This window comes from Sceloporus occidentalis, unplaced genomic scaffold (assembly GCF_023333645.1).
Source record: "Sceloporus occidentalis isolate IW3139 unplaced genomic scaffold, rSceOcc1.0.p SCAF_32, whole genome shotgun sequence".
In the NCBI taxonomy this organism is placed as follows: Eukaryota; Metazoa; Chordata; class Lepidosauria; order Squamata; family Phrynosomatidae; genus Sceloporus; species Sceloporus occidentalis.
The window spans coordinates 5,098,160-5,120,091 of NW_028317012.1; the positions used below are offsets into that span (position 1 = coordinate 5,098,160).

Below are 21,932 nucleotides of genomic sequence, written 5' to 3' on the forward strand. Positions count from 1 at the left end.
TTTATCGATTCGTTGTTTCAGCCCTAGTCTATTGCTGTATATACAACCCTTGTTTGATCCCCTGATCTCAAGGATGAAGGGGTTGAAAATAATAAAAAAAAAAAACCCTATTGGAGGCACGGACTCCAAGCAGTGCCTACCCCTAACTCTCTTACTGTTTCCAATGGGATAGGGGGATTAAAATACTCCTCACATCCTGCCCACTTGGTTGAGTGGGTTTTAACCCCTTTGTGACAAAGGCTGATTTTACCTTTTGTACCCTTCGTGACAATGGCTGTTTTAACATTTCTGCGCTGCTCATGTTTAGCTGTAATTTTCTTCTTTCCCGTTTACTGAACCCACACACATTATATATTGTTTTTTTCAGGACAAGAAGGGCTTTCTTTAGATGACATTGTTTTGATTGTATCGTATTATTTACTATTAAAAAAAGTATAAAATATGGTGAAAAATTTAGAAAAAAAGACTGTTTCTAACTTTTAGTTGAAAAGTCTTTTACTCATCTATAAAAGGTAATGAAAAAACCTGCTAAATAGATTCTACTATTTGTCCTGAGTTTAGAAATACCCAATGTTTTTATGTTTTTTTTGCTTTTTTCTACACATTATGGGGCAATAAGTACAGGTAGCGTTTTGCTATTTCAAAGCCATTTTTTCCAAATCTGGTAATTCTTCCCCCATGTGCCATTTCGGGTATCTTTGAAGCCGGCCAATGCAATTTACCCCATCAAGTCATATATTTTTGAAAACTAGACAGCCCAGGGTATTCCAAATGCTAGTATTTTAACCCTTTCCAAGCACAAATTTTACCATCAGCCTTTGTCAAACTTTATGGTAGTAAATTTTTTTGCATTTGTTTTTTCACACACATTTTACTTCAGGTATGAATAAACAGGTTCTGGTATATGTCACTATCATAAAACACCCCAATATGTGTTCGGCAACATCTCCTGAGTACAGCGATACCTCACATGAATGATTTTGCCTGGCTGTTTGGGGGTAAAAGGGCCACATTTGGGACATGCGCATTTTTCAGTGTTGAACTTTGGCATTTGCCCTATTTGGTACATCTTTGAGCCGGGCCATTTCAGTGTGCCCAACAAAACCATATATTTTTTAAAACTAGACACACCAGGGTATTTTAAATGCTGGTATTTTAACTCTTTGCATGCACACATTTTACCACCAGAATTTTTTCAAAGTTTGCAGTAGTATTCTTTTGTGTGTATTTTTCCCCCACGCACCTATGTTATGTATGAATTTACAGCTCCTGGTATATGCCGCTGTCACACGACACCCCAATTTGTTCAGCAACATCTCCTGAGCACAGTGATACCCCACATGCATGGGTTTGTCATTTTTGGGGGGAACTAAAAGGCCACATTTGGTACGTGTGCATTTTTCTAATTGGAAATTAGATGTGTGGCCATCCTTCCCCCGTGTTAATTGGGACATTGTTGAACCCGGCCAATTCAATTTACCCCATCAAATCATATATTTTTTTAAAGTAGACACTCCATGGGCATTTAATATGCCAGTATTTTAACTCTTTCCATGCGAGAATTGTTTTAAGCTAATGTGCTAATTTTAGGGCTTGCTCACAAAAATATATTTTTTATATATATATATTTTATTTTTTTTTGCCTTTTTAACATTTTTGAAATTTTTTTTTTTTCAACTTGAAGGTTCCCCTGAACATTTTACTGTTTTTTTTTTACTATTTTTTTCTAATTATTAATTTTATTTTATTTTTTAATTTATTTTTACTAATCATACTGTGATTAGAAAGCTGGGCTCCATTGACTTGCATGGTTGAATGCAGTACCTGTATCCAACCTGCAAGTGGAGCCAGAGTTCTCTAGAGGGTCTGGAGACCGTCTAGCGAACTTTTTCATCTTTATTTTTTTTTTTCCCGGGCCGCCGCCATCTTGCTGATGGTGAAGATCACTGGTAGCGGTGGCTGTGGTCACAGTCCATCCAGAGGTAAGTGTTTGGTGTCGCTGGATGCCTCCTCATCGAGGCATTCCAGCGACACCATTTAAGTTTAGGAGGTGATCGTTGATCGCCTCCTAAACGTTTTTAAAACGGGCGTCCGCCGCCATACAATGTATGGCGGTTGTTGACGCCCCGGGGAGGGGCCAGACATGGCCCCTGGTGCCGATCGTGGCGTTGCTGAATGCCTCGAGGTCGCCATTTGGGTGCAGAAAGCGAACGTAGATCGCTTTCTGCACCCGTTTAAAGACGTGCCGGTCCTGGCACGTCATTTGTCGTAAACGACTTGTTTTTCCGTGCCGTGCCAGAACCAGCAATTGTCATTAAGGGGTTAAAAGCCTAAATTCCCCTTCGTATGGGTACAGGGGTTGAGGCCCATTTAACCACTATTTTGAGAATAGTTCTGGTATCTCTGTTTTTTTAGTTTCCTTCTAAACACAATTGCCTTAACTCTTTTTTGTTTTGCAGATAAATGATTATTAACAATTTTAGTGCCATGGCATTGCTCAACCCACTTTAAAGCAACCACCTTGTACACAAAAGTTTATAGTGACAGAGTCATGCTTCATAACTACTTGTTAACGTGCCTCATCCTGTCTCCATTTCTTACAGACTAGAAGACCGTGTTTTTGGAAGAATCTGGGATTCAAAAACTGCACTTTTTACTTTCATGGGGTAGATTTTTTTTTTGTCCCATGGATCATGTGGTGTAATACCAGCCTGAAATGGATCTATTTCACCGAGAAATATAATAGAGGATGTAATGAAGAAAGGTGTTTGTGTGAGACAATTGTCGAAAAACAAAAGCAAAATTGCTGTCTACAGAAATCATAGCCATATAGTCAATGAAAGAAGAAGTGAGCTAATTAATCTATAGTTTAGCAGTAAAAGATTACACTGACAAGCAGGCAGTGAAGGACAGTCAGTCAATAGTAGGCAGTTAAATGACATGGACACACTCAGGGCAAGTTAGGTAGGTATTGTATAGAGCAAATATTGCCTACTGGACGCAACAGGAGACTTTGGAAAAAAGTACAATAAAGACCACAGCTTTGAAACATCATCAATGAGTCCCTTCTCATGAGATGCAGTCCGATGATCTCTTTGTGCGTAAATTGCACCACCCTCCTACCCGATCCTCTAACAAAAATCCAAATGACTCCAAATTCTTAATAGGCAAAGGGAGCAACAGACAAAACGGAGGGACGCGCTCTCTTTCGGAATCAGATCCAGATCCCAGGGAAAAGGGGACCAGCAGCCCATCTGCGCCACGCTTTAAGGATCCATTCCTACTGTTGGGGCTGGCTGGTGTCAGCCAGGGGCCACCGGCCCAGGAGGCCAAGGAAAAGCCCCTAGATATAGGCCCAGTAGCACCTCGGCCAAAGAGTTTTGCTCACTACGATGTCCAAAGTATACTGTTTGATCCTTTCCGGAAAGGAGAATCAGAAAACCGAAGGAATATTAGGAGTGGGGCATCTGCAGCCTCTCAGATCAGAGCATGTACTTCATCACCGAGAAGATCACTGTCTTCACCAGAGGAACCATCAGACCCTGGAGATGGGAAGGATAATGAGCTTCTCCTCAGTTGTCCCTATTTTCGGAATGAGGTTGGGGGAGAGAATACTGACAGCTTGAAAGACCCAGGCTGGGACTTCTGTGTTACTTTGCCTCTTCACAGCTCACATAACAGTCCTGTGAGGGGACCCAATGCAGCAGTATCTGTATTGGAAGAAGCTAGGGAGAGAATGAGGGATAGCAGCTACTTTGTGGAGTATCAGGATCTTGGAGCATTGTATTATCGGAAATATTTTTATGGCAAAGGTATTATAGACTGTTTCTAGTTTTTCTCTTTTGAAGACCGCTAATCCCTTTTTGCTTTCTGTTTATCACATCTCACATGCTGCTATTTCTATTTTATACCTAGTGTTTATATGTCCAATATTTGCTTTTCTTCTCCTTTTTTCTCAGAACATCAGAACTTTTTTGGGGTTGATGAACGATTGGGACCCATAGCTATAAGCTTACGCAGAGATGACAGAGAGGGGGCTCAAAATATCCATTACAACTACAGAATTATTTTTCGTACTACTGAGGTAAATTGTAACTACGTGATTGTGAAATATATTATGATTTTTCATTCTACTTACAGTTTCTTTTGTAAGAGCTGTCTTAATGACCATCACCAACCTTACTTTGTCAAGTGAATAATCTCTTTTGCTATTAATTTATCGTATTGTTCATATTAATCTCCCTGTTCTGTATTTCAAGCTGAAAACCCTTCGTGGATCTATCCTAGAAGAAGCATTCCCGTCATCCATCCGTACAAATTCCTCTCGAGCCATATCACCCAAAAAGCTCCTGGAACATGTTGTTCCAGAGGTTAACCTTCAATGTCTGCGTTTGGCATCCAACTCTCCCAAAGTGCCAGACACTTTGCTTAAATTGGATGAACAGGGGGTAAGCAAAAAAAATGGGTATTTTATATACATTATATATTGAAAATATGGGTGCTTAAAAATTCAGTATGTGCAGCATATTAACGAACCAAAAAAGTATGGGGCGCAGGTACATATAAAGGGAAAAAGAAACAAGACAATATAGTGTAGATGGTATGTCCAATATAGTGATGAAGTGATATATTGCACTCACAAATAAAGAAGGTGATTCGAACCCATCAGCATGGAATATGTAAAATTCTTTAATGTTCTTCGTAAAAAATCTAGAAAACAAACTAAAAATGGTGCAATATCTCAAGGTAAAATACAAGTGTACCAATAAGAATGCACTCACAATTTTTCATGCACAAAAGTGCATATGCAGGCGTTTCGTATAAAAGTCCACCAAAAGGTAGGATGTAATGAAGTCCAATTGAATCTTTCGATGTGTTTCGCCCCTTGGGCTTCTTCAGGAGATCAATTGGTAAAATAATCAGCAATCCGTAAGTGGTTCCGTTCCCTCTGTCTGCTCTTTTATAGCCGTTTCTGTGTATGTCGTCGCGTGTTGACCTTTTCCCTTGATGTCATCGCGTATCGTCTGTATTCTTTGATTGTTCTCTCGCTTGTCAATAAAGTTGTAGGTAAAAAACGGAGGCTATCTAGCCTGTATGCAGGAGGATCTTCAAAATGAGCCTCCCGATAATCAAGGAGAGAGAATAAGTCATTGAGAGAAGAAATTGGCCTCGAGGGAGTGATTGCATACAATTCATATACTTGAGAAGAGAAAAGAAAAGAAGAGAGACAAAGAAGAGAACCAGAGAAAAAGACAGAAATATCCACCGTATGTTCCATGGTCGTGTGTATTTGTGTGTCTGCAAAAAAAGCATCGATCGTACCAGATATTGAACCGAAAAGTGCGTTTGTAATCTACAAGTATATTGTGTAAAACTGCACAAAAATATACAGATGTAAAGTCCGTTAGATAAGTGTGATGATTATGTAGGACTGTGGGTGACTGTAATTAAAATGGCTATAACGAATCAAGAGATACAATATCCGCTGGAATATATCCATTAAAATGATTGAGAAAGTTTATTACTTATATGAGATCAAGATGTATACGAAATTGTTTGGAATCTGTGAATAAATATTGATTATATTTTAATAAATATAATAAAATATGCATGTGATGCCAAAGTGATGATAAATGTGCCTATGTGTAAAATAATGATTAGTGATTATCCTAAATTAATGTGTTGAAATTGAATTGAATAAATGAATATATATAAATGAATGTATATGTTTGATAAAGTGATCATATGATAATGAAATAATAAATTAATTATGTTAATATAAATAAATGAATTAACTATGTGTGATGTGTTAAATTGTGTGTTAATGGATAATAATGGATAATAGATATCCTAAAGTGCTATGTGAGTGAAAAATTAAATTATACATTAACATGCTGCATATATATATTAAATTATACATTAACATGCTACTTTAGATACTTTAGATATTAGATTACTTTAGATACTTTAGATATTAGATTAATAGGGACAGAACGTTGATCCAGGGATTTATTCTGATTGCCATATTTGGAGTCGGGAAGGAATTTTCCCCCTGGTATGGGGCAATTGGCATCTGCTTCATAAGGGTTTTTTTTGCCTTCCTCTGGATCAACACAGTAGGGACACAATATGTATATAGGTTGAACTTGATGGACTTTGGTCTTTTTTCAACCTTATGAACTATGTTACTATGTTACATATATATTAAATTGTATACTAACATGCTGCTGCATATATATATGCAGATTGGTGACTACATAGTGCCTAAATTATATAAAGTATTTTTTAAGCTATCATTAGAAATATATAGAGATAAATAATATATAATCCATACATCTATATATACGTGTGAAACATTTTATACGTCTAGAAATGGTTATAAATATCCTAAAAATTGGAGAGATGGAATAGATATACAAGTTTTAAACGCACAAAAAAGGGGGATTAAATATGGAATTAGACATTTTAGCCTTTATGGATTAGACAGTTTTTATTCCAATTTTAAAATATTTTACATTTTATTTATATATATACATATATTTATATATTTTTATATTTTATATATATTTATATTTTACACATTATTTATACATTCATTATTTTTAGGATATTTATAACCATTTCTAGACGTATAAAATGTTCCACACATATATAGATGTATGGATTTTATATTATTTATCTCGATATATTTCTAATGATAGCTTAATAATACTTTATATAATTTAGGCACTATGTAGTCACCAATCTGCATATATATGCAGCATGTTAATATACAATTTAATATATATGTAGCATGTTAATGTATAATTTAATATATATATGCAGCATGTTAATGTATAATTTAATTTTTCACTCACATAGCACTTTAGGATATCTATTATCCATTATTACCATTAACACACAATTTAACACATCACACATAATTAATTCATTTATTTATATTAACATAATTAATTTATTATTTCATTATCATATGATCACTTTATCAAACATATACATTCATTTATATATATTCATTTATTCAATACAATTTCAACACATTAATTTAGGATAATCACTAATCATTATTTTACACATAGGCACATTTATCATCACTTTGGCATCACATGCATATTTTATTATATTTATTAAAATATAATCAATATTTATTCACAGATTCCAAACAATTTCGTATACATCTTGATCTCATATAAGTAATAAACTTTTTCAATCATTTAATGGATATATTCCAGCGGATATTGTATCTCTTGATTCGTTATAGCCATTTTAATTACAGTCACCCACAGTCCTACATAATCATCACACTTATCTAACGGACTTTACATCTGTATATTTTTTTGCAGTTATACACAATATACTTGTAGATTACACACGCACTTTTCGGTTCAATATCTGGTACGATCGATGCTTTTTTTGCAGACACACAAATACACACGACCATGGAACATACGGTGGATATTTCTGTCTTTTTCTCTGGTTCTCTTCTTTGTCTCTCTTCTTTTCTCTTCTCAAGTATATGAATTGTATGCAATCACTCCCTCGAGGCCAATTTCTTCTCTCAATGACTTATTCTCTCTCCTTGATTATCGGGAGGCTCATTTTGAAGATCCTCCTGCATACAGGCTAGATAGCCTCCGTTTTTTACCTACAACTTTATTGACAAGCGAGAGAACAATCAAAGAATACAGACGATACGCGATGACATCAAGGGAAAAGGTCAACACGCGACGACATACACGGAAACGGCTATAAAAGAGCAGACAGAGGGAACGGAACCACTTACGGATTGCTGATTATTTTACCAATTGATCTCCTGAAGAAGCCCAAGGGGCGAAACGCGTCGAAAGATTCAATTGGACTTCATTACATCCTACCTTTTGGTGGACTTTTATACGAAACGCCTGCATATGCACTTTTGTGCATGAAAAATTGTGAGTGCATTCTTATTGGTACACTTGTATTTTACCTTGAGATATTGCACCATTTTTAGTTTGTTTTCTAGATTTTTTACGAAGAAAATTAAATAATTTTACATATTCCATGCTGATGGGTTCGAATCACCTTCTTTATTTGTGAATGCAATATATCACTTCATCACTATATTGGACATACCATCTACACTATATTGTGTTGTTTCTTTTTCCCTTTATATGTACCTGCGCCCCATACTTTTTTGGTTCGTTTATATTTTACACTTTGAGGAAGAGTGTCGTTTGGGCAGCTGCAGTCAATTTTTGGGAAGTATTATTTTGTATATTGATCTATTTATTATTTACCACACTTCACTATTGTAGCACATACTTTTTGGTTTATTAATGGTGTTGTGCAGCATATTACCCTGATATACTTTAGCATATATGAATTATGGCTAATGGTCATAATTTCCAACAGGATATATAGGTTTGACATCTGCTAAATTGTTGTTTTTATAGTGTTTGAGATAATTGTGCACTTTCAGTATAAAAATTATTGTCTCATTCTGCTGTGTTTAGTCCTGCCGTCTGCCATTAGTGATGTGTGTTCATTTTATTTGCAGTGATATTTGGTTTAGTTACAAATAGAATGAAAGATGTGGATCATGTTACAGATATATTGTTTTAGCAAATAGGATGATAATTAATTCAAGTAGAATGAACCAAAAACGCACCTATAGCTTTAAATAAGTATTTAAGTTAGATAACGCAGTAAACAAGGGCCAATATGGCAAAAAGATACTCTGCTTATAGGTCTATAAAGACAGAACTGGATCTTAAAAGGGAAGCCCCATTGAAAAAAACCAAAGCTTATCTGCAGACTTAAAGGCCATTTGCAGGTAGTCACATGATGATTTGGGTGACTCTTCCTGCTCAAACAGCACACTAAGAGTCATGTCTTAGTGTCTGAGTGATTCTGAGCTGTTCTTTTATTTAACACAAGATAGTATGATAAGGAGTCAATGTGCTTATGACTATAGTAATAAATTATCTGATTGTTTTGGATTACAAGTCCCGTGAGGGCGTGCTTATTATGGATATATATATATATATATATATATACACACCGTATTTGCCCGAATTTTGGCCACATTTTTTCCCTCCACTTTAAGTCTTTAAAGTGGGGGTACGGCCTATAATCGGGGTTTAGTGCAGGGATGCGCAATTCGTATCGCCCGACGCCTGGGACATGCAGTGTTTCTTTTTTTCTTTTTCATTTAGCCCTGCTGCGGACAAGCAGCAGGGTTAGGATCCAGATCCCCCGCAGCGCTGCAGGAGGCCTGGATCCTCCTCTCTGGCAGCCAGTGGACGTCTGTGCGAACCCACAGTGGAAGTGCCGGCGGCGGAGGTTGTCTATGTGCATCACGCAGACGTTCACCGGCTGCAGCGATGCGCGTAGACAACCTCCGCCGCCGGCACTTCCTTTCTAGGGAGCAGAGTGGCATATTAGGGGGGGCAGAGTGGCATTTCTAGGGGGGCAAAAGGCATTTCTAGGGGCAAAGGGGCATTTCTAAGGGGCATAAAGCATATCTGGTGGGGCAGAGTGGCATATCAGGGGAGCAGAGGGGAATATAAGTAAAGTGCAGGCCTATAATTGAGCCAATACGGTATAGTTGATACTCTTAACATCTAAAAGATAGTTAGGGAAATCTTACATAAACCTGAGAGTAACAAACATCATAACATCATCAATAATGTTTCATTTTGGCAACAGCTCAACTTCCAGAGAAAGATTGGCATCCTGTATTGCCGAGCTGGACAGGGCTCAGAAGAAGAAATGTATAACAACGAGACAGCTGGACCAGCTTTCCAGGAGTTCTTAAGTCTGCTTGGGGATGAAGTCCAACTCAAAGGATTTGACAAATATCGAGCTCAGTTGGACAACAAGAGTAAGGATGGTTTTTTAGTAGTCACTTGTACCAGTATACTATTTGTTTTCATCTGTTTCTCATGATTAATTTGTTCTTCTTTCATTTTGTTAAGGTTTAAATTATATTTACATAAAAAAAATTTGGGTGCCCAATTTCCAGTTCTCTCTTGCATTTAAATACAGTATTTCCCGTTGTTCCCGTTCAGTGGCATGTAATGATTTAATAACTTTTTTCAAAATCATTAGTAAATCACAATATTTTTAGAAAATAAAAACAAATGCATAATACACTGCTTTTGTATGTCTATATGTGCTAAGAAAAATTGATTTGTGAAATACTAGTTCTTTGTAGAAAAAAGCTATTTATTATGAAAATGGAACAGAACATTTCTGGTCAGTAATAAGCTAAGAAGGCTCCATCTTACAGTGTGCATCTGTGTGCTTTCAGAAAGGCCGTCTGTATGACAGCTTGGTCTCCCTTCTGTCAGCAGCTAAATGTAATAGTGCTCTCAGTAAGTGCTGGTGGATTGGGATTGGAAGGGATATAAAACACAGAATAGGGGTTTCTTTTACATTGCATTGATTACAAATGCATAAGGGAACTCTCTGTGTAACAGAGACCATGCAGGGTCTGTATAGACCCCACTAGGGTCTTTGGTGGTCCATCTGACACTGATGACGTTAGGAAAGCAAACTTGGAGAGCCCTACTTCTTAATCATTTGTCTTCATCAGATTAATGTGACTGGAGGGGAAAACTAAATTTCTCCTTCAGGAAATTAAATAAATATAATAAATTATTTGTAGAATTCATTAGATAGGTTTAGTTTTCCACTAGCTGCAAGACAGGTTGCTGTAGATCCCAAAGAGAACCCTAGTTGTGTTGCACTGCTCTCCAATAGGCAGCATTGCAAAAGCAAACCAGAAATCAGGAAAATTATCTAATTCATCCAAAGTGGAAATATCCACATATACACAAAAAGTATGTATAAAAAAATGGTAATGGTTTTTTTCAGTAGTTCCCATTGTGTCCCATATTTTACAATTCAAATTGGCAACCCCTATTTTTAACAAATATGTTTGGACTATGACGTATTATCCTTTAAACCAGGGGTCGACGAATTTGCTTAGCATTTAGGAAAAGTCGAAAAAGTTAGGAGCCAGCATTTTTTTTTCTTCCTCAATCATGATTTTATTTTCATATATTACCCAACCTGGCTTTGTCATGCACTAACATATATTTATGCTCACAAGCACACTACAGTAACACACACACTAACATTCTACTCTAATGTACACACATGCTAACAAAATACACTACATTAATGGTGACAAATTCACTTGTGCTAATGCCATACTGTAACATAAACAACCCCATACACACTAGCACCACACTCTTATTCACATGCACACACTAGCTAACACTATACACACGCTAAAAGTATGGACACATACACACTGAATCCTGTACTACAATACTGTAGACATACTGACTCTGGCTGTATACATGCTGTTTATTTTTCACCTCACCTTTACTTTATTATATCAATCGACCATATTATATACACTTCCACAGTAATATTAACCATTTCTTTCTACAGCTGACAGTACAGGCACACACTCCCTCTACACTCGTTACCAAGATTATGAGATTATGTTCCATGTTTCCACAATGCTTCCGTATACAGCCAGCAACAGCCAGCAGGTAATGGACTTCATCTACTTTTCAGCATTTATATACAGACTTGTACAATTATTGCATTCTGTGGAAAACTAATACCTACGAGTTGCATCTATTATAACATATATTATAATGTCACTAAATGTACTATCATTATACTGATTTTTGTGCTATATACATGTTAAAAGTTAAAACATGTTCTTTGTTTTTCTATATATGATTTTGTTAATTCAACACATATGCCATATTTTAAGCTTTTGCTCTATTTTACCAATTCATAGAATTGTTTTCTTTTTTTCTTCAGCTTCTCCGAAAAAGGCACATTGGAAATGACATTGTTACTATTGTTTTCCAAGAACCTGGGGCCCTTCCTTTTACACCACGGACCATTCGCTCTCACTTTCAGCATGTCTTCTTGGTTGTCCAGGTCTACAATCCATGCACTCTTTATACCTCATACAGTGTAGCTGTTAGCCGTACAGCTGATACCCCACCTTTTGGCCCTCCTCTGCCTCCCAGCCAATTTCGTCGTTCCCCAGAGCTAAGAGACTTCCTGCTCTCTAAAGCTATCAATGGTGAGAATGCAGCTGAACGTGGTGGCAAGTTTCTAGCTATGGCAACACGGACCAGAGAAGAATATCTGAAGGATCTAGCTCGTGATCATGTTACGACAGCTACGTTGGACTCTTGCTCCTCAAAGCTGGCCCTTTTAAGCCTTTCTAAGAAATGGGATCGTGTTGGCAGTACTGGCCCTGGGGAAAAGGGCGGAAAAGGCCCTCGGTGGGCATACACCATACCTCCAGAATTCCACAGCCCTGGTGCCCTTGTGTGGACTGTGAGAGCCCTGAGCTCTTTCATTCCTGATGGCCTCTATTTGCTTGGAGTATCATCTGAAATGCTGGTGTTGGTAGATAGAAGCAAAGAGCAGGAGGGAGCAGTGTGCTTCCATTGTTCGTGTCGTGATGTATTGGGGTGGACATACTCCTCTGGAGGGGGTCTGGACTTGTACTATGGACGGGCAGGGAGATTGGAGCTTCGTCCAATTGCAGGCAGTGATGCAGAAGTGGAAGAAGAGGTGAATCACATTGTCAAAAGGTTGCAGGTAAGATAAGAAATAAAGGAAGAGGACAATGGAGAATTGGTAGTATGGGGATCTAGCCCAAAGGTATTTGTGATACTTTGTATTAGACCTGTATTCATAGTTTAAGATGTAGAGTCCCGTAAGTCATCAAAATTCCATTCTTCAGATATAATATGTGTACATCCTTGAACTTAATCCAGTAAAACCATATATTTTTTGAAACTAGACAACCTAGGATATTTATCTAGCAGCATGTTTTAGGTAGCTGTTTGCACACCAAGATCTTCCGCAGATCACCGCTACTGCAATTTGCTTTTTGCAACAACCCCGGCAATATTCCGTATGCTTAGGTTTGTCATGCTTATCGAGCACTACGGGGTCTAAATTGTAACATGCACATTTCAGTTTACCAACTTGGAATTTTCACAGATCAGTTTATTGGGACCGTGTCTCAGTACAGTTAGTATTGTGATCTCAAATTATTTATCTAGGGGCTTGTAGGCATGTTTTGTCCAGCTGCTTTTACACAAACATTTTGGTGGTAAAAAGCATTTAACATTCTTTTCAGTGAGTTTGTGTCATGTTTTTGAAGGTCCCTATGGATAGACCAGGCGTAGAGGAACAGACAGGACGATGATAGATAGTGTCTTATTGCTTTTTTCTTTTTGGTGGCATACCCAACTTTTTCACCTTCACAGAGCTTATTAAGCTCTATTCCAAATCTTGAAAGTATAATTTAGTTGCATTAAATATGGAACATATACAGTTGTATAGGAGGCAATGTCTTCCAGCAGGTCATCTCCCACAAAAAGCTGCTTAAAATGCAGAAAAGAGAAATCTTGATTCCCGGGCTAACTGTAAAAAGCAGGTATCTGTGGAGTGTATTCAGATGGAGGTTCCCTCAGAATCATCCCTGGTAGAGGCAGTATTTCAGGAACTACAAGGAGGTTCTGATGGCCCCTTTTTTAAGGTGGCTCATCAGGCAGAAGAGCCATCACTACATTCTGGTTAAAGTTCAGACACACTTAACGACGACTGGTTCACATGTGAAAATGGCAAATGCCTTCGCAGAGGGGAAAAAACATGTGGTAACAACTTTTTTTTTTATTTTAGCCCACAACATACACCTAAATCCTACAATCCCCTCTTAACTGTATGATTGATCACTGCATAGACACAGTGTTTGTGCTATGTTTTGCTGCTTTACCAGCATTCATTTCTTTCAGTAAAACAAAGGGGTTAATTAAGTTAGATACAATTACAATGGAATATTTCACAAAATAAGCTTGGTTATTTTTAGAGCAGGGAAATAGTGTTTAAAAGTATTTGTAAAGCTTGTCATTAGAGCTTAGTCAGGGTTCTCCAACCTGCGGCCCTCCAGCTGCTGCAGGACTACGTCCCCCATAATGCTCTTTCAGCTAAGGGGCTGGCAGAGGAATATGGGATATGTAGTCCTGCAGCAGCTGGAGGGCCGCAGGTTGGACACTTTTGGCTTCCTGACTAAAAGCTACATACATATTTGGTTTACACTTCCATTTGTAAAGTGTTGTCCTGCATTATGGGAAATATCTAAACTGAATATTGGTAAAACAAATGAGTTCAAGGAACATTAGACAGCTGCTTCTCCTCTTTCCTCAAAGTGGTTTCCTGTGGTGCACATTCAATGTGCAGATTGGTACAATTCTTGTAAACATTTGATATATAAACTGAAAGAAAATACACATGACCCATGAGAGATTCCTGTAGAAAATGTAAATAATAGGATTTAAGCACTAGTAACATTCACATTTTAGGTATGTAAAGTCTGTAATTGGATCGCCATGTACCTCACTATTTTATTCCCTTCCCAGGTCGTATCAGGTGGCTGTGAAACCAGGGAGATACCATTACTAAGGAATGGACTTGGACAGCTTGGTTTCAGTGCAGACTCAGGGGGCTTTGTGACCGAAGTCGAAAGATTCAGTATGGCAGAGACCGTGGGCCTTTGTCCCGGAGCAAGGCTGGTAGCAATCTGCGGCCAACCTTTCTGCTCCCTTACCCCTGACAATGTCCGTTCACTCTTTCTGCGTGCCAAAAAAGTGACAGTGACCACCCTGCCTCCAGACGAATCTGGAAAGCCCCGCAGGTGGGAATACGAATATAAATTTAAATGCTAGATTTAGAAAGCACTTAGCATCAGTGTTTTACTATTTTTGAACCCCCAGGAGCTATTCTGAGTTGTATGTGAGGTCGCTGCAGGAGAAGAGAATTGTAACAGCTTCAGGAGGAGAGGAAGAAGATAAAGAGGAGAGAATAACGAGGAAAGCTGAAGCTCCATCTCAAGCTCAAACCCTTCTGCGCACTTTGTCTGTGCAGGAAGAGAGAACAGAGTTCAGGTAATGCAATGCCTACTGTTCATGTTATACAATTAATTTACAAAAGTATTCTAATTTAAAATGGTTACTGTGAAGTCAGACATCATATAATGTTACTCTTCTCAAAGTTATATCGGCTAGCATATCCAACAGTTTATTCGTCTACAAGAGTAAGCTGATCAGGTTGATAGCAATGATCATCAATGATCCTTTAGTGACAAGTGTTTGTTTTAGCCCTAAATTGGTAGAAATCTTCTGTATGAGATAAAAGTCCAATCCATGCAATAACTGTAAGGTGAGCAACTTCTTCTAACTACCCTTACCTATTACTTTGTGGTGCTAATAATGGTTAACATGCGAGTACCCTATGGTGGTACAGTCCCCAATACTGAAGGGTTTTGCAGGGCTTATTAAAAAAACACATTTCCTTGAAGAACTTGAAAAGAGGAATGTAACTCCAACATGAAGGATGATGAAATGTGCTATAAAAGGAAATTAGTAAATACTTTCACAATTCATAGTTTAAACGGAGTCACTCACTGTAGGCGCGTTATTTATTATTATTATAATAAGTTAAGTTATTCTTAAGGTTTAGTGACACATGACTGTTATATACACAGTATATAAGCACTTTGAGTGCCAAAATAGAGCAGCCACCTTAACTCCTTGTCATATGAGCTGAATGATTTTCCTCCCCATTCACTTAATACTTACATTTGGTGGAAGCTGCTGACGTTAAGAAAGTAACTAAGTTTAGAACAGGAAAGTGATTCATAGGCTAGTTTTACCACAGTACTTCTTTTGAGATAATAGTGTCCTATCCTGTAACTGTCTCTAAATCTTCTGTTTTAAACCTGGCAGGGGACATATATTTAAAAATGTTTATGTTTTGGATTTTCTTTCCATATATATATATATATATATATATATATATATATATATATATATATATACTCACTGGCCGCTAAATTAGGTACACCTTGCTAGTACGGGGTTGGACCCCCATTTTGCCTTCAGAACTGCCTTAATTCTTCATTGCATACTACAAGGTGCTGAAAACATTCCTCAGAGATTTTTGGTCCATATGGACATGATGGCATCACACAGTTGCTGCAGATTTGTCGGCTGCACGTCCATGATGTGAATCTCCCGTTCCACCACATCCCAAAGGCACGCTATTGAATTGAGATATGATGACTGCGGAGGCCATTGGAGTTCAGTGAACTCATTGTCATGTTCTAGAAACCAGTTTGAGATTATGTGAGCTTTATGACATGGTGCATTATCCTGCTGGAAGTAGCCATCAGAAGATGGGTACACTGTGGTCATAAAGGAATGGACATAGTCAGCAACAATACTCAGGTAGGCTGTTGTGTTTAAACGATGCTCAGTTGGTACTAAGGGGTCCAAAGTGTGCCAAGAAAATCTCCCCCACACCATTACACCACCACCACCAGCCTGAACTGTTGATGCAAGGCAGGATGGATCTATGCCTTCGTGTTGTTTATGCCAAAGTCTGACCCTGCCATCTGAATGTCGAAGATGGAATGGAGACTCATCAGACCAGGCAACGTTCTTCCAGTCTTCCATTGTCCAATATTGGTGAGCCTGTGCGAATTGTAGCCACAATTGTGGCACCCGGTGACAGGAGTGGCACCCGGTATGGTCTTCTGCTGCTGTAGACCATCTAATTCAAGGTTCGACGTGTTGTGCATTCAGAGCTTGTATTCTGCATACCTTGGTTATGAGGTTACTGTTGACTTTCTGACATCTCGAACCAGTCTGTCCATTCTCCTCTGACCTCTGACGTCAACAAGCCATTTTTGTCCACACAACTTCCGCTCACTGGATATTTTCTCTTTTTCGGACCGTTCTCTGTAAACCCTAGAGATAGTTGTGCTTGAAAATCTCATTACATCAGCAGTTTTTGAAATACTCAGACCAGCACATCTGGCACCAACAACCATGCCATGTTCAAAGTCACTTAAATCCCCTTTCTTCCCCATTCTGATGCTTAGGTTGAAACTTTAGCAAGTTAGCTTGATGACGTCTACATGCTTTACATACATTAGCTTTTTGTGTTGACAAGCAATTGAACAGGTGTACCTAATAAAGTGACCAATGAGTATATATATATATATATATATATATATATATATCCTAACATTAACTGTGTATTATGCAGAGCTAACTTAGTTAACAGCAGTGTTTACCCTGCATAGTGAAGTGAGGCAGGTAAAATGTTCTACATACCCCCAGTTTGGTGAAAACACCTTAGTGTCATATATATATTACCTTTATTTGTCACCTGAACATTGATTGATCTTCCAGCAACTGTTTTTTAAATGGCATTTATTTTCCATTTCACCAGTATCTTTCTATATTTCTTCCATTTTCACCACTGTAAGGAAGAAGTGAGTGAGACGAGAGAGAAAGCAAGCCATTTGTAAGACCGTATGTGAATTACATACGGTCTTACAAATAGCTTGCTTTCTCTCTCGTCTCACTCACTTCTTCCTACCAATATACTGTATTTCATTCTTATTTCAGATCTTCTACCATCCCACTTGTTACTGTCTTACTCATATTGTAACTTAAGTTAAATACATGATTTATCCAACCCTATAAACATTATTTCTTATTTTGTCAGGTATAATAATAATGCTGATTTGGCACCCCCTGATATCATTCCTCAGCCAGACCCTGCATGGGATGAACTGGTATGAATCACAGATTGTCATATGTTTCTCCTGGATAGAGCCTTTGCAGAGCATTGGCCATTTAACTCCACTTAAGTGCAACTTAGTCCTGTAAAATGTTATTCGATTAATATATACCTTGAAAAAATCACAAAGGATTAATCACCACCCCCTCCACCGCCACTAGAATATCCAGTGTGGGTCACTTTATTAGTTTGTCTTTTTGGTATGAGATGCATATGTGTTGATCCACTGTTACTGTTCATGGGAATCGTATGACCAGGTTGTAATCATATCACCTACAGCTAAGAAGACACAAAACACATTTATACAGTGATGTATAATAAAATGCTTTACTGAAGTAATCAAGAGTAACCCGAAGATTCCAAGTGACATCCAAAGCTGGATGTTTTTTTAACGTCCAGTTGCAATTCCTGGCACTCAGATGGGCCTTTTTAACATATGTGAAAGAAGTTACTAATAATAATCAATGCTATATATATATATATATATATATATATATATATATATATATATATATATATATTTGTTACTATGTTATCAGCTGTGTACACACATTTTCAAAACTGTAACTTCAACTTCAAGCCTTTCTGAGTTTACACCATGTAGTAAAACAATACACTATACATCTGCTACACAGTTACTAAGTTCTTATAATGCAATGCATATACAAGTCCCTTCAGCCACGAAATAAAGGAATGAATTAGTATTTCTTCTTTAAGCTTGTAGCCTCCAGATGTGTGCCTTATTAACCACTGCTCAAGGGAGTTCCATTATCTGACCATCGTTGATGCAATGTTGATAAGAAAAATAGTTAGTGCATGGGTGAAGGATGGGGTTCCATCCAGATCTACTGTCACAGTACTGTAGAGTACTGTATTAAGTCCTGTCTTTCAAGAACATTGCTCTTAGACCTTTTTTTTTATCATTTAGATTGTAGACGGCCCTGTTTGCCAGCCTCAGGGAAACGTGTTTGAAACAGCTGACCTCAATCAGGAGGAAACTCCTTCACCTATGGCCTCTTCTCAGGAATCCACTAAGAGCATTGCAAATACAAGTAATTTTGTACATCATTTTCACAGTATCTCAATTTTGTGCTTTGTACTTTCTTTATATGAAAGAATTTATCATCTGCGGCTTATGTATAGGCTCTCCCTCTTTTTGGGTAATAAACTCAAATCAAGTTAGGGTTATTTGGCTCAGGTATATACATCTTGCCTCTTTGAAATTACATATCTATAAGATATTTTTATATTTTTCATTTTCAAGACTGATTGTAGATGTACATAGACTTTCTTGTTTGAGGTAATACGTATCCTGTTTCCGGTGTTTTTGATAGTTCTGCTGTGTCTCATCGTTACTTATCTCCTTTTCAGTGCTGACACAGACATCTATTGAAGATGAATGGCAGAGTATTTCGGACCTCACTCTAGCATGTAACAGCATACTGGAAGCCATGTCTAAAGAAGGTGACCAGGATAGACCTGTGGGAACCAGTAAACAGCCGTGCTGCCAATATGAAACAAATAGGCAGTAACTTAATCTCTTCTTAAAAATGTTCTCATCTAATCTTCTACTTTACCAAGATAGTGGTAGATAAATGGAACAGCCTCCCATTAGATTGCACATCATGGTTTCAATAAAGGCAGCAAAGGGGAGTTAAATGAGAACAAACTATTTTGTAACTGCAGTAACTAAATAATGCCTTAAGTGATATACATGCAATAAAATGCACTCCAATTTGCATTCAAGCATTACACCTGTCTATCATGCAGTTCTGCTGCTTAATGGCTGAGTTTGGCAAACTGACTGAAAAAATGTAAATCTATTTTATCTACCCCCTCCCCTTACACTAGTATTGAACTACAATTGACCCACAACGATTTCTTTTTAAATTGTTTCTGACTGATTTATATTTCAAAGTTCTTTAAATGCTGTCTGCATTTCTTCATTGCATTTGTCACTGATAATGTCATCCCAGTTTGCCTATTGCAGAGACCTTTTTACCATTTTAAAATTTAGCCCTTTTAAAATTAAGGGTCTTTGTTAGCCATTTAAGAGGCTGTTTCTTTACCGCAACCTGAAATGAAACTATTTCCCATAAGTTCCGCAACTTGAATTTTAGGTATATTTTCTGCTTCTTTTGAGATCAACAGGTCTAGCGATTCATTATATCTGCTTGGTTCTGCCATAAATTGAGTGTTTCTGTGGGAATTTTAGCATACCAAGACGCATGACTATGCCCCAGTGCACACAGCCAGGTCCATAAAGACATGGTTGGATGAGTTTTGGGTGGAAGAACTTGACTGGCCCGCACAGAGCCCTAACCTCAACTCTATCGAACACCTTTAGAATGAAGTGGAATGGAAATTGCGTGCAAAGCCTTCTCGTCCAACATCAGTGCCTGACATCACAAATGCTCGACTGGATGAATGGGCAAAAATTCCCAAAGAAACACTCCAAAATCTTGTGGAAAGCCTTCCCAGAAGAGTGGGAGCTGTAGGTGTAATAGTCAGGTGCCCTAATACATTTGTCCATATAGTGTACAGTATTTTTAATTTCCAATGTGAAAAGATATATGTGGTTTGATTGAAAAAAAACTATTTATCATTCTGCAGAGATGATTCATGGCAGTTTCTGATAGTTTAGGCTTTTGTCAAGATTAAAAGAGAATGGCAAGCCAATAGCAGGGAACCATTTTAATACGCTCCTCTCTAATTTTATTGGCTGCTGATGGAATTGGATCCCAATGATGTAACCTATTTACTGTACATCCAGCAATGTTAACAATTAATCTTGAATCCTCATCTTCAGTCCTTGTTAAAGGGCTAGCTAATAATAAAACCCACAAATTGCCGGTTTACTAAAAAAAAATCACTGCAAGCAAAAGACCAATATCGGTACAATATGATAGAGGACAGTACAATACATTAGAACCTGCATTACAAACACTGATTATCAAGTCCATCATAGATCATGCAACTGTACATATTTTAATACAGTTTTTAATTTCTGTCTCCAAAGGTCAAGTGTCAGAGGTGAGAACTGATTTAGGGGGTAACAGTTCCATCCCAACACAATCAGGGTAAGGGGTTCCTAACTGTTAAGTAAAGTAATCAGACTTTAGAGTGATTGTCTTTGCAATGAAAATTATTTGAACTTCTCTTTGCAGAAACCTTACGGACAAAGTCACAGAGCTTGAACTGAAGCTAAAAAAACTTCAAGAGGATTTGAAGAAGGTGAGATGTATGAGCTAATAAAAATGAAGGAAGGGAGAAATGGTGAAGGTGGGATTCAAAATGAGTATGCCCTTATGGTTGCAGTTTGGTTGAAATAAAGTTAAAATATAATGTTCGAAACCTTAAATTTACAAGAGGAAGTATGCAACTATTTCAAGAGTCCAATGCGTAATAAAACAAGGTGTGCCAGACGTAAGGGGCATTACTTAAGTTGTCGGCAGACAGTGTGAGAAAATTCTGGAATTATTACAGGCAAATATAGTAAATTAATTCAAGACAGCTTGGGTGTGAATAAAACTATCCTAAAGAATTGATTCCGAAAACGTGATTTAAAAAGGCAGACTACATGGACCAATTGAATCTTTTCCCTCCATCACTATTTATGTACTGTATCTAGAAAGTCTTGATGAGAGAATAATATGACTACATAATAAAACATAAGGAGAAAAGGGCAGCCTGGGTTATTTTTACAGATAAACTTGCAATTGGATAATTTCAGTTTGCTAATTTTCCCTTGGATAGGAGCAGGAAGGCAGAGCACAACTTCAAGCAGAGGTGCTGAGCTTGAAGAGGACCCAAGAAGAGGCATTCACGGGATCAATGCCCCGTGGTAGTGGGGCTGGAGCCAAGATACTTAAAGCTGGAGACAACAGCTGTGGTGGATTAGCAAGTGACGGCCAAGAAGGAATCAAAGATTGAAGGGGAAAAGTAATAAGGGTGGAATATAATCATTAAAGAAAACAATCACTCATCTCAAAAACCAATGAAAGTAGACAGATCTACTATAAGTATTAAAAGTATAGAGATAGCTACATGGGCAAAATGAGATGGTAAACTCAAATAGGAGGGGACAAGATTTTATTAAAACTGGATTAATAAATGTAAGAATACTCTGTGATGAGAAACCATACTTGTCTAGGATAACCTGAGGAATGGATAAGGGGTAGAAAGGTAAAATAACGTGCATGAAGCAAAGAAAGGATCAAGCATGTTTGTGGTGGAAACACCAAAGTTAA

At 37.6% G+C, this 21,932-nt stretch overlaps 1 protein-coding gene across 1 annotated transcript; it reads left to right on the plus strand.

Moving 5' to 3' along the window:
* Positions 1-3,076: 3,076 nt before the first annotated feature.
* On the plus strand, positions 3,077-21,615 carry LOC149298584 (signal-induced proliferation-associated protein 1-like). Its single transcript, XM_089487327.1, has 14 exons — positions 3,077-3,812; positions 3,960-4,084; positions 4,260-4,448; positions 9,688-9,862; positions 11,443-11,546; positions 11,827-12,624; positions 14,454-14,728; positions 14,808-14,978; positions 17,608-17,677; positions 18,611-18,734; positions 19,054-19,173; positions 20,702-20,762; positions 20,850-20,916; positions 21,439-21,615. Exons 1-14 carry the CDS (start codon positions 3,077-3,079, stop codon positions 21,613-21,615), a joined length of 3,192 nt encoding a protein of 1,063 aa, XP_089343453.1.
* Positions 21,616-21,932: the final 317 nt, after the last annotated feature.